This window comes from Argopecten irradians, chromosome 1, assembly GCF_041381155.1.
Source record: "Argopecten irradians isolate NY chromosome 1, Ai_NY, whole genome shotgun sequence".
NCBI classification, from domain to species: domain Eukaryota; kingdom Metazoa; phylum Mollusca; class Bivalvia; order Pectinida; family Pectinidae; genus Argopecten; species Argopecten irradians.
In genome coordinates, this window is record NC_091134.1 from 41,172,995 (window position 1) to 41,187,854 (window position 14,860).

At 31.6% G+C, this 14,860-nt stretch overlaps 1 protein-coding gene across 1 annotated transcript; it reads left to right on the plus strand.

Annotated features, from left to right (window-relative positions):
* The first annotated feature begins 3,213 nt into the window (after positions 1-3,213).
* LOC138327972 (uncharacterized) lies at positions 3,214-12,478 on the plus strand. Its single transcript, XM_069274507.1, has 7 exons — positions 3,214-3,360; positions 3,943-4,177; positions 4,615-4,755; positions 5,174-5,221; positions 5,665-5,824; positions 6,110-6,229; positions 7,403-12,478. Exons 1-7 carry the CDS (start codon positions 3,348-3,350, stop codon positions 7,433-7,435), a joined length of 750 nt encoding a protein of 249 aa, XP_069130608.1. The 5' UTR covers positions 3,214-3,347; the 3' UTR covers positions 7,436-12,478.
* Positions 12,479-14,860: the final 2,382 nt, after the last annotated feature.

Sequence of the window (14,860 nt, forward strand, 5' to 3'; positions counted from 1 at the left end):
GGTCTGGTGTGGAAGTCATTTTGAAATCTTTTTATCTTAATATTGACTTAATTGTTCAATATAGAAGCATCAAAGTAGTTTATGATAACAATCGATTTATTAAATTGATAGTATTACAAGTATCTTCATCAATAACTAAGATTAGAAGTTTTAAAACAGAAGTCAACATGTTTGTTTACAGCAGTTACGTAGATTTCTCACACGTGGCATATGCCACGTGCCACTAACAGATTCATCATTCCGCAAATCCTTTAGCGTGATTGATACATTTTTTTTTTAAATTCATTAATATCTTATTTTTTGTGTTCTAATCGCCCTCTTTAGCAATTACGCTTATCAAAACATTGCCGTGTATATGCAAGGACCATAATGAACTTAAGATGCTAAACATAGCACTTACAGGAGTTGCCTCCCCTACACAACTTGAAAAAAAAAGTTGTCGGCGGGTATTATTTGAAAGCGTTTGAACCACGGATAAACTTGTTAACAAAATAATTTATGAAAGACAACTCGTGAAGACTTTGAGTTTAAAGGAAGGACTTGTACCAAGAAATTGCTCAAATACAGTTAATTATAACAGTCAATCAGTAGGTACAATGTACTGTGTATTATTTGAAAAGACATTTTGACTACATACATGACATGGTCTTCATCATAATTGTACATTAGAAATTACATTATAATCTCCGTCGTATATGATAGATGACAAAGTATATCTGTAATTTGTATTTTTTCGGGGCGAAAAGGCGAAAAGACGAAAAGACGAAAATTAAGGTTTGTTAATTTTCGTCTTTCGCCCCGAAAAGACGAATAGACGAAATTTAAGGTTTGTTAATTTTCGTCTTTTCGGGGCGAAAAGACGAAATTTAAGGTTTGTAATTTTCGTCTTTTCGGGGCGAAAAGACGAAAAAAAGAAAAGACGAGATTTTTGAAGGCGAAAAGACGAAAATTAAAGGCGCTAATTAGCGTGCTTCACTTTCGTCTTTTCGTGTTTGACTTTTCGTCTTTTCGTCTTTTCGCCGCGAAAAGACGAAATTTAAATTTGTTAATTTTCGTCTTTTCGGGGCGAAAAGACGAAAAGACGAGAATTAAGATATTTAATTTTCGTCTTTTCGGGGCGAAAAGACGAAAAGACGAAATGGCATAAATCAGCCACCGTATCAAATATAGATATACAATTGTGTCCAAATACACCAGAATGTTATGTCAAAAAGCCAGTACCAGTTTTATGATTTAACGATTTATTCTCATTATGATCCAAAAAGTGTTGGAAACATTGTGTTCCCCATGCCCTCTTATAAACACCCATCGTCTCATAACTGTATCAAACGCTTTTATCTTACTCTTGTTTCTTATGAAGAAATCTCCTGTAGGCTCTTCAGTTTAATCAATTATTAGTGTTTCATCATAATTTTTAATTGTATCACGAGGAGAGTTGACTGAGGATCACATTCACTTATTCCCATATGCATCGGGGATTGGATATTAAAATTGATATTACAGTATATTAGGATGTAGTCCGCTACACCTGCCTATACATGTAATATTAGGCTTTTTACCCCTAATATATATAGTAAGATGATACACTGTACATATCTGGTACAATGTATGCATGTATCTTTTAAAATCCCACTTACTGTACTTATTGGATGTAAAGGTTACACAATATTTTCTTGTTTATCCATAAATACAACGTAGTAAATAAAGGTTAACACGTTCAATTTCAATCATCTGTCTTTTATTTGGGAAAGTCGTGTTAACGTTGTATTTTTAAATCTTGGTAAATGGAGGATGGCGTATGGTAGAATATTGATTTGTGCGTCGAAGTTTCAACGTCCTATTAAGGAAGTCTTAATTCACTTACAAATTTCAGAATCTGGTTAGCTGACTTTTAAAAATCAAATTACATGTCAGTTCCGTAAAACATTGCTACTGTGACGACCAGGACAAAGAGAAGAAACCTGTAGGAAGGGGAAGAACTCGTATTTCCCTACATATTACCAGGAAATTAAATAATTCCATCCAGCATCGGACTTTCCTACCAATATATATATGCATGTCTTAGAGCGGTCGAATGTTTTTGTACTAGCATGCTAAATCAAATGTAAACCACGGGTTTGGTCAACAACATTACATTGGTCTAAATACAAGGTCACTTGGATATAAAAATGCATGGTGTTTTTAACATGAAAGAAAACAAGAAATTCCATTGAGATACCTACATGTATGCTAAAAAATGCTTTCCCACTTGTAAAACATTCTTATGTTCGATTTTGGTTTTGAAACTCTGTTGGCGCGTACACTCCATTCACTCAAATCCCGTAATTATACATGCATTTGAAGATGTACGGTACGAATATATCCATGGCACGTTTTTATATATTACAAAAAATATCAAATACATGTATCTTTCTTCTTTCATAGGATACATTATGTCTATGTTAAATACATCATTTGTACTTTGTGAAATACACAGATTTTACAAAATACAGTTAAGGATATAAAAATATGTACAAGTATGTCTTAATACACATTTAATCACAGAGATCTGAGAATTAGTTACTATATATCTATATTTATGGACCCACCAGATTGGCCACAGACCATTTTAGACGTTTTATGGGTCTAGATCAAAATATTTTTACCAATTATTGATCTAGGACCTAAAAACGTCTAAAAATGCTCTATGGGTACTCTAGTGGATCCATATATTTATAAAATGTAACTAATTATCATATCCCTGTGCTTTTAATACATTTTTGTATTGTCTGGGGCAGAGATTTTTGATATAGTAACTATAATATAATTAACTATCTAAATCTCCCTCTGGGGTAAAGATTTTGTATTTTTTACGATATGCAATGTTTAAAAAAATATATACGCCCCTGGTATCTCAATATTGATCTAAAACCAATCAATCGTATATGTACACTTGTACATTAAATAGTACTGTACACTTGTACATTAAATAGTACTGTAGACGGTACCAATAATAAAACATAACGTTTTAAGTTTTTTTGGTGTTTTTTTTTAAGAAATGAAATTTTAATAACACAAAATCATTATTCAGTTACTGATAAATTTACATCGATGCAGCGATGTAAAAATACATTACTTGATTAAAAGCCTCTAGTTTTCAGTCAGAACGTCTAAACCGTATTATTTGATCCGTCTCCGATTCTAATTTTGAAACATTTAGCAAACTTCCGGCTAAGCAAAAATCTGTGGAGATCAGAATAGGGCTTACGCTGATATTGTTATTTACAATAAAAGTGCAGTTTAGATAACAGAAAAATCCATGTTATTTTATTGATGGGCTTCAGTGAAATTTGACTACATGCATTCCGATGAGATCACATGGTACGTACGCACAAAAAACCTATGTTTTATAGCTTGCAATATTGTTGGGCTCTGCCAGATGTCAGCTGCCCAATGTCAGCATGGAGATTTAGACTAATGTTCTATTGGATAAGCCTATATACACTCGATTCAACGAGATGTACTATATTGTATTTCTAATCGTTACGGATGTTTCACAAAAAACACCTTTCATCTGCCAATGCCAATAGTTTTGCGGATAAAATGTAAACAATATAATTACATTAGTATAAATACATGTAGATTTAGGACTACTGATTAACGTTTGTTGTGAATTATATAGAACGTTAGGCCTTTCTAGATTTAAAAGTTCAAATGAAGCTAAAAGCTTTACTTACTGAGACGACAACATAACGTGGTGAAGTCACACATTACACCCCCTCCCCACCAGTAATAAATTTTAAAATTTATGATTATGATAATCTTTATCTGATTGTTCCTTATATTTTAATAAAAATTAAATTACCGGTATGTTTTTACAACAGTAACAATGATATTATATATAAGGAAATAAATAATGTGTACAATTTATTTATTTATTTTTTTATTTTTTATTTTTTTCAGAATCACTTTATTTTTTGTTTCTAAACTGGCCGTCCAAAATTATGACACCACAAAACGGAAAGGATCCTGATTTGCAGCCAGTTGTATCTCAGCCTCGGTCAGCTGCCGGTCCTATAACAAATATAACAGTTCACATACGCTGCCTCAGGGATGATGCAGAGGATGCTGCATTTGCTGGACGGTTGACTGTAAATGCCTTCCGGAGTAAATATGTCCATGCAACAAGTGAAGGAAGGTATGTATTGGCTACTGTTGTAGTAGAAAAGATATCACCTTCTGACTAAAAAGTCATTGAGAAGGTGATATCTTTTTCGCTCTGCTATTGGATCAATGTCACATCACAATTTTGAAATGCATGTAATTTTTCTTGGTCATAAGAAATAACCCAAACTTTAAATTACGTGTACAGGTACATGCACTATACAAGTAGAATAAGTACTGATTATTGTATATGTATCAATGCACTATACATTGTATGTAATGAATACCTGTATAATTCCTTACAAGTATATTTGTAAAAAGTGTATTGGATAAAAACAGTTTCTTTGAATTGGTATCTTGTATTGTATAATTAATAAAAGAGTGTACTGTAAACTGTATATCAGATTCTGTTACTTTGGATGCTTGCTTATTACTTTCACCAAGAAATTTATGAATGTCATATCTTTTTAGCATACCTGATGTCATTCGAACAGTTTCTATGGATCAGCGTGGACAAGATCCTGTCTATTACCAAAGGAACTTGGTGGCCGAGGTTGAAGGCAAGCCTGTTGGTCTCATCTACCTCATTTTCCGTGGGGACCCATCACCAAGGTGAATAGGATGACACCCATTTTAAAGGGGATAACTAGTCAGATACCGAAATTACCTCATATACAATAAACACCTTCTACCGGTATATATATATAGTGATCATTTATACCATGTAATTTTCCATGGGGATAATAGAAAATATCCATACATTGTACTTGGTTCAGGAATCGTGTGTAAAGTAGAGTTACTTCCTGTGTTAATTTCATAGTTGATCTCAGAAGTTAAGAAAGTTAAAGTTAAATCTATTCAATTTCTTTGTTCTGAATCAAGGGGTATTTCCAAATCTTATATTTTAGAAAATTAAATGATCATGAGGTGAGAAAAACAAATTGCATACTGATACATTGTTTTTCCTGTAGAAAATTAAATATCAAACTATCGTCATTGACATTGACAATTTTGATTTAATTATTTTTAGGGAAAACTCAGAAGCCTTTGATACTTTTGGATGTTGTGATGTTTGTGGGTAAGTGTTTAACACCAAAGTAAACTTTGGATATTTATAATTCAATGTCCTGATTGTCTGCAGTTTGATCCGTAGATCAGATTAATCAAATTTCAGATAATTTCACCATTTGAGATGAATATAACCAATCAATATTGCTTTTTTTGATATTCACACTATATTTGATGTAATTCATAGCATATTTTATTGGTAGTTTGCAAAACATATTTGGGCCATCAAAAATATATAAACAGTACAAAAATGTCTAAAACATAGACTTATCAAAATGACCATAATAACCAATTTAAAATTTAATTTAATCTTAGTTTTAAGTGGGATGCAAGAAAAATTAGAAACACAGGAAGTTACAATGTAATTTACATTGGATGCAGAGTATTATATATTGTATAAAAATAAAAAAAAAATATTATTATAAAGTTATATTTTGTTTGATTAATGTGCAGCCTTAAATGTTTGGACTATGGATTACGGACTGTGGAAAGTATTGCGGAGCAGGAATGTTACTTAGATATGGTTGCAGTGGAAGAAGACTACCGAGGAAAGGGTATTGGAAAGGCATTACTGGACCGGGCTGACCATGAAGCTCGCGTTCATGGCTGTCGGGTAGGACTGATTAATAGATTGTCTTTCGGTTCAAAATGTGTTAAAGATTTTAATTTTGTGATCCTGCAAACATATAGATCATATTTTGGTTTCTTTTAAATTGTATTTTTCATCAGGTACATCAACACATGATTTCTTTCATTATCAAAAGGGCTTCACCGCTGCAATTATGTGTTAAAATTTGAATCTTGACAAAACAGTCATAATTATCAATTATCTCTTTATATTCAAAATGCTTAATTAATATGGGTTTTTTATTACATCACCTTCATTTTCTTTTCACAGACAATATCCCTCCTGGTTGGTATCAACAACTGGGCGAGGTCTCTATATGAGCGGCAGGGATATACTGTCACCAGTCGATCGTGGAAGTGTGGTTGGCTTTGGTGTACACTAGGTATCTGTGTAAGTATTGTTTATTAGCTATTTTTATTAGTGTTTTTCTCTAACAGTCATTAAGTCTTGGTATTTGTCGTGTATGCAGGTGATGATTGTAAGTATGTACACCTGTTGCATTTCTTGTTTTCCCACTTGATGGCTGAAGATATCAATGATTTATAGTGTTGTCTCAGTGAAGCATACTATATATCGGTATGTTGCTATTGACATAGACTACATAGCAAAACAAAAATATATAAAATAGTTATTTGTGTTGTCATACCTTACTTCTAGCAACTACATCAAGGCTTTCTTTTTGTCAGAAAAAAACTTGATGGTCTTAAAATATTCCTTAACTATTTCCTAAATTATTTAATGATACAAAAAATGTATAATTTAAAGGTGCTTAAATGAATTAAATGATGTTAGTCTGACCCTGATCAAAACCAGCAGCTCGTTTGCTGCTTTTAACTTAATTCAATCAAAGATAACATAATCAAATTGATGTTGTTGAAATGTTCATTTATTAGTTACTTGATTTTTTATATCAAAATATTGGTTGTCATACAAGTATTGGAATTGCTTTACATTTCTATTCAGCATTGTAAATGAAAAACAGCAAAGATGAGGTACAAATGTTGCCACAGATTGCATGAGCCTACTTGGCTCTTGCCATCCACCATCCACTTCAAGCAAATAGTACTTTTTATTAATGAAAAATAAGAATAGTGGTATAAGTATTTTTCTTCAATTTCAAAAGTTACATACTTGACACTTTTATCAGTCTTCGAAAGTTTAAGCTTTTTATTTATCTTTTAAATAAAAATTAATGAAAATGATTAATTGCAATAATTACAAGCACCCCAAAAAATTCTGCTATGCTCTGACACCCATACTAAACGAAGTACTGATTTAGTGCATCCATCAAAAGCCAAAATCCTCATTTCTGTAATTTTTTTATGTGTTTAACAGACCTGCATATATATTAGTCAGTGTCAATTATTGTCAAATAATAACTTTTTATTTTGCTCTGTCAGCGGTTTAACACCTTTAGATGATAAGTTTTTTCTATAGATGAAAATTATTTTGATTTGACAGACAAAAAAAGGATATGTGTGTTTATTATTTTATCAGTATTTTTCTTCTCAAAATCTTGGAAACTTGATTTTAATGTGATTGTGATTTCTTTCTATAATATAGTGTTTCCTGAAAATGGAAAAAAGACTGGACTAATTCACCGCCTCAAAGAAGAAAGCCACACATGGATAATTATATATTATACATGAGCAGTACACTCAAAGTGTATTTCACCTAACTTTTTATAAGTTGATTTATATAGTATATAAAAATGTATTACTGTATATGACCTAATAAGGGTGCATGGTGCTCGTTATCAATGCAGGAAGCACCTGTTCTGAAATGATATGAAACAGGTTATACTCTGAAGTATAATCTCGGGTTTTTTTAAGGAAAAAAGTTTAAACTGAATTACATTGTGATTCAAATGATTAATTTTGCCAAAGAAATAGGGATAATATAATAAACTTTTTTTTTAATATGGAGCAACATGAATTTTTAGATATTTTGATAGCGTAAAAAATACAGTGTATATAATATAAGGCATTCTTGTAACTGCAGACAACCTTATTATGTCATATACAAATTATTATTATTACTTTGCACCAGCAATGTTGTTATATTTGTTGTTTTTCAAAATGTTTATTTTTAAGTACTAAAATGGCAATTCCATATTTACCTAAATTCGCAAGCCTGGGTGCATTTATTTGTACTGTTGAAATCTCAAGTAATCGAAATCCAATGGCTCTCCTTAACGAAATCAGTTGGAGTGCCAAACAGGGATAGGGTAAATGCTTTAAAAATTACAAGAATGGCATGCATGTGTTTGAAAATATTAACATTATTGTATTTGCTAACTGAAGCAAGTGTAAATAATCTAAAAAAGAAACTGCTAAAATTTATAAGAGCCATGTTATATTAATATCATAACATAATCAATGTATAGTTGCCTGTTGAAACCATTAAGACACCAACCTATACTGTTTGCTTGCTTTAGAAAACAATTATTTTTTATGACTGACCAAAAAATACATAAAAAAACATTTTTATGGTACTTGATATATAAACCTGACCAAAGTTATATTGTGTGTACGATATGCATTAAGTAATTGTTATTTTCTGGTTATTGTCACAATGATGTAGAGCCAACGTTTGTTGACAATGTAGACCAATATTATAATAAGTCATAGTTTATATTCATTATTAGAGTATACTAAACGTGTTTTAATAGAAAGATAGCATGTCCAATACATGTGGCAGCTATAATATATCTTAAAAAGAAAAGTCATTCTGTTTGATAGTAAAATGTAGCGACTTGCTCAAATTTTTATTTTGTACATGTAATTAATATCAAGTCATGCTTTTGAATGAAAATTTCAGTTATATCTTGTTTACAATGTTGCCATGGTGGCATTATTGTTTGATAACATGAACAGAAAACATGGAAAAGTAATGTTTTAGTATAAACACGTACATGTAATCATGCTGCATTGAAAAATAATTTACATATATTACCTAAGTAATATAACTTCAATCCTCTATTAGAAGAATACGATGTATCTATCGAAAGGTATTTTTGCAAGTAATGAATGTTGTCATGGTACTGAATTATTTTTTCTGTGATTGTGTCAAGTTTTGTGAAAAAGTTTCCTGTGTAGGATATTTTAGTGAAAAATATCATCAAGCATGATTTATGATATATTGTGCAATATTATACAAAGTGGAATATCGTAGTTACCAAAATACTGTAAGTTGCCATGACAATGCAGCACTAGGTAATGCGTTTGTACTTAAAGTAACAAAGTTACGTTTCTTTCTGCAGTATACAAATTATGGTATTTTAGTCTTTGCTAATCCCCTGTCGATGAAACAGTGTTATTATCCGTTTGTCTGTCCGGTTTTCAGGCGATAACTATTTAAAGACTGGTTGATTGATTTTGATGGAACTTCATACAATGGTAGCTTATGAAGTAATACAGTTTGGAAATGAATTCGAGTTAAAAGGTCTAGTATAAACGGTCAAGGTTAAATGTCATTGCTATGGTAATTGTGTGGATCATGTGTAACATCATGTTATATCAAAATGCCAAAAAATATCAACGACAAACTAACACTAGATGAAGCTGAAATCTTATTGCCTTTGCCTTACATATACAAAATTTATGTAATACTTATTAACATCATATTAACATGTTTTATATAGAAATCATTCGTGTCGCAGCCATCCTAAGGAGATTAATATAATTGATGTGCTTTAAACTTAATTAATTTACTTGCATAAACTTCCCGGTTTTATAAAGGCAACAATCCAAGTAAGGCAAAACACGAGAACCTGCTCTAATTTACATCAAAACTCATATCAGACAGGGTCTGGTGCAGCTGTTGAAATACAGTTCTTTACGATGTATTCATGATTTTGACAGATACATAATGTACATTATGGTCGCCCTTTGGAAATTGAAGGTATGCGTGGTAGGCTATTTTTCGTTCTAGGTCTCGTGGGTTTCATCATTGATGCAATGCAACACGAAATGTTGAAAAAAGGATTCACTCAAATTTCATTTTCAATGTCAAGTTTTTATGTACTTTGCAAATTGATATTTGTAATGTTTTTGTAAGCATATACCCTTTTAAACTTTTGAAGTATTATTGAACAAATCGAGGTGCTTTCAGGATAAACAGTCCACCTAGTTATATCACTATTTGCCTTGCTAACATGTGGAAGTCAGTTGCTCGCAAAAATTGTTTTACAGTAGAATATAGTTGACGTATTTTTTATATTTACATATGTATCAAATCTAAGTGTATCTTTTTAGTATAATATAGTATATTTTTGTCTGTAGTAGAGTTAGTCCCTAATTTACATGCGTGCTATATATGCTTCAGTATTATGTATTATATCTCCATTTGATATTTATACTACTGATCAACAGAGATTTTATCACTTTAGATATTTTGCTTATTAATATGTTACTGTGATGGAATTGATGCCTCCTTTCTTTTTTACAAGAAAAAAAATATGCGCAATTTGTACTCGGAATATACGTTAATAAAAATCATGGCCAACAATGGAATGCTTGAGGTGTCTTCGAGATATAAAAAGAGAGACACCCTACTTTAGGTACAATGTACATGTTTGTACATTGTACAACATCTTAACAATGAAACTACAGTATGTAAAATTACAGCATAAGAAAAACATACGAATAATGACCTGTAAATTACATAGGACTCATTAGATTTTAATTTACAACCTCCGAAGACATTACTGACATTTCATATTCTTCTAATTATATCTGTCTCATGTTCAAAATTAAATCCGCCACCAGGCAGCACACCTACATGTCTGACGGTATTATGTGATTTTGCTGACAAACTAAGCGAGTTCAAGCTGTCTGCTTACAATATTGTGTGCACCTTATATAATATTTGCCAAAGAGGTTTTACCATTGAATGTAATAATTAACTGTGGTTTCATATCGGGATAATATACTGTGTATAGCCGGTTATTTTCGCAGGGATTTTATCTTCGCGATTTTACGGTACATTGATGTTGTTGGAAACACCTGCCTCCACAAAACAAAATACTAATAAGTACATCATATATTTTCTTATTGGCAGATTGGTTTTTATTTTTCAAGTCGAAAATGTTAGTTTCTGCATTTAGGCTCGCGAAATTTTTGATTCGCGAATATAACTAGGTATATATACAGTAAAATATAAAAGAACATTTTGGTATGATGTTGTTTTCCATCTAAGTTTAGAGACCTGATATAGTGGCAGCGTATTGTTTTTATTATTACATAATAGTGTGTCCAAACACGGAGAGTAGAGGGTAATCAAACAGTTTAAATGAATACATGTATGTACATATTTTTACACAATTATACATTGTAAGTATACGTGTATTTAGGCATGTTTACATCAGTGCTTTCGATATTCAATTCGTTTTATTGAAATCCAAACTAACTTATTTGCCTGGAGCAATCTATCATGCAATACATGTATGCAATTTTTGATCCGCTTCGATATCCATATAACATGAAATAATCAAAACTATATTATGTATTTAGTTTTCCCATGTGAATTCATAATATATCACGAATGAAATAGGCACTGTATATATATGATTTTTTAAAGTTTAAACATTAAAAGTTAAATTCTTCACATTTATTAATCTCTAATGTGTTCACATATACAAGTTTAAAACACTATTATTCAAATTTCACATTGTGTTCACATAGTAGTGCCTTGTTTTATCCTGATAATATATAGTGTCTTTTATTGAAATCAGCTATTCAATGACTGTCTCATTTTAGTATTAATAAATATTGTTCTTTAACTTTTCATGATATTATGTATTCATAAAGATGAAACTAGCGAATTAAGGCTTTCACGTCTGTATCAAACTCTGCAAGTCTCTGAACTTAACAACATTATCATACGCGAAGAACTAGATTGGTAGCATAAATGGATGATTCCATACTAGGAAATGTGTATGTCAACAAGAAAACATCTGGTTACTACAGCGTATGATTTCAATTCGTTTCAAAATTAATATTATCACCCCCTGATCACGTCTGAATGCCCTAACTTCATTCTAATGTGTCATATACCATTTAAGTCATTTTGATATTATTTTGTTACGCAACATGTTTTTTTTCCTGTTGTATATCTTATAGAAATAGCTTGTCGTTGATTTGTATATTTTACCAAAACCTTTTATTGCTGTTATTGTTGTCATAGTAAACATGAATATGTTATTCTCTTGATATGTTATTACCGTTCCTTGCGAAGTTTATTTTCGATTGCATGCTTCACCCACTCTGATCCATTCAATACTCCTAACTTGAAGAAAATGTCTTAACTTGAAATCCTCCATAGGGAATCTTCACAGAGTTGAGAAAACTTCCTCAACGATCATAGGATTGTTTTCCTTAACTTCTGTAATGCTTTCTTATCGAGAGTTTTAAGTTAAGAAATGTCATGATACACATATGTTTAATCAGGTATAACTTACTAAAGCGTGTTGCCTTACTTTACTTTCATTTTCCTGTTTGTGAAATGCTGTTTCTTGAGGAATAGTGCATATGACAATTGTACATTTCTCACCGGGACACGGCGTTACTGATACAATCCAAACCTAATCTGTATAACATAACCTTCAGGCTGCTTGAATAAAAAGATACAACACTGCAACCGTGCTATCTATTTCTTTATTTTCATAGCTCTGTGTCAGTCGTCAGTCCGTAAACAGCCGTTATAATGCTATTTCTCATACTAAACTTTAGAGATTTTATGAAATTTCATTTGCATACATGTTCTATATAGTCCATATTTGTGCGTTTTTAATCCAATCCGCCACCAACATTGCCCACAGCAGCCGTTATGGGTTTTGGGATTTTTTGTCAATGTTTCACAGAAAACACGTGTACCAATACTGAAGGTATTATTCTCAAATTGCACATGCCCGTCCCTCGTTAGTCCTTAGTTAATGTACATTTACTGAGACCGATCCGAAAATACTCGTGGCTATGTACAGGCAGCCATTTTGGATTTTGAATATTGAGTTTGTTATCCGAAAACACAGTGTCATTTTAACATGCTTGCAGGTCGTCTGACAGTAAAAAATAGCAATCTTACAGGCGAGAAAAGGAATGCCTGAATGAAACAACATAATCAGCATATTAAGAAAGAAAGAAACGGTATGTTTGGACAGGAAATAATCGAATCAAGAAAACTCTCGTCGACGACGATAAAAAAGCCTCGAATCTGGACAAGGGCTTCAAATATATACCATCGTTTCATAGAAAATCCAAGTACATACGAGTAGATACTATATCCATCCAAAATAATGTCTAATTGAAGGCATTTTAGGGGAAAAAAACTAATCGATCACGGGATACAAAGGCTTGTAGCTTGAAGGTGACACAAGAGTGACCCCTCAATACCGTTATTCAATGCTGCAATTCCTCGGAGAATTACTGTACGTACATTGTAAACATGTCCACTGATTACTAGCCCATATTCAAGATAACGTGACGCTACCCAAATTGGAACGCTACCCAAAATCGAACACTTTTAAAACATGTGATACAGAATTTTCAGTTTACAATCTAAACTCACAAAAACTGCAATTGACAAAAATTAAGGTGCTGGATAATAACTGATAATGTTCATAAGTCATTTTCTTTGCTGTTGCTTATTATCTGTATTTAAAAATGAAAATAATAAAATTGTGAAAAATTCCGGGAAACGACGTCGTGCAACAACCCTAAAAACACCATATATTTCTGACAGATATGTCACTTTAAGGATGTACTCCTCTGAGAAGTCAAAATTATCTTGAATTAAACTTTTTTTCTCATATAGATTTTTGGAAATAGGAGTTCATACCATAAAAGAAAATGGAAGAAAAACATATGTCCGTGTGCTCGTTTTTGAGCTATTGTCACTCAAAGATACCTAGTTGACAAAATATTGGATTTTATGGGAATTTTGCCGTTTTGTCCATATACACAAGAGATTAAGGCTATAATTTCCTAATAAGGTCTTTGATATGCATGGATGTTTGTAGAATTTATTTTCTAGTAGTCTTCTTTAAAAATATACCAGTTTGATAAATAAGACTAATATTTTTGCTCAGAATAACAACATATGCTACCCTTACCCCTTAATTTTGAGCTTCAAAATGTACCGTTTTCAGCCATTTTTGCCAAATTTAACCCTTTAAAGAAAAAGTTCTGGTATTAAACTTTTGTTAATGTTTTGCAAATCAACAGGAAAGTGTTGTTCTTTCTAAATTAGGCAGAAAATGGGGGGTCTGTGTGCTTACTTTTTGCCCCATTTGAATATTTGTTATTTTTTCGGTATTTTAGAGTAAAAATTAAAATCTAAAAAATAATGTGACAAAAATGTATCATTTCACACATTAATGCTCAATGTTTTTACAGCAAAAATTAGCTCGATACAGCTAAAAAAAAACTGGCACAGTGAGGATTTAACTAAAAACAATTTCAGTAAAAAATGGTAAAACTGTGGGTCTACTCAAAGCGAAAAAGAAGACAAAATTTCCAAATGGCCGCCAAATAGACCATTTCTGAAAATCCCCGTATAAAAAATCTACTGAAAATAGAAATGTAATTTTTTGACAAAACTTGCACCTGACAACTTGCTACAGATATTGATAGATTTTATTTGAAAAATTCATAACTTCTTTGAGCTATGTTGAAACGAGACTTCAATGGGACTGAAACCTCAGAAGAATACATCCTTAATAAACTAAAATATGTTTGAACTTTCCTTATATGAATTTAAAAATATTTTCATGTCTTGGAATTTATTAATCAAACTATATTTACCGTAAATTTGGGGTGTTCCATTCTGGGTATTCAAACCTGCTGAAACGCAGAGCTGGACTAGGCATAGTTCAAAGCTCTCTATTTATAAATATTTATACACTGTTGACAAGTAAACAGATCATGAAATTAAACCTGAAGGCATCATTTTGTGGAATGTCAAGAGAAAAACCTTGATTCAAGCACACGCTAGAAAATTTTTACAATTATCTTAAAAAGTGTT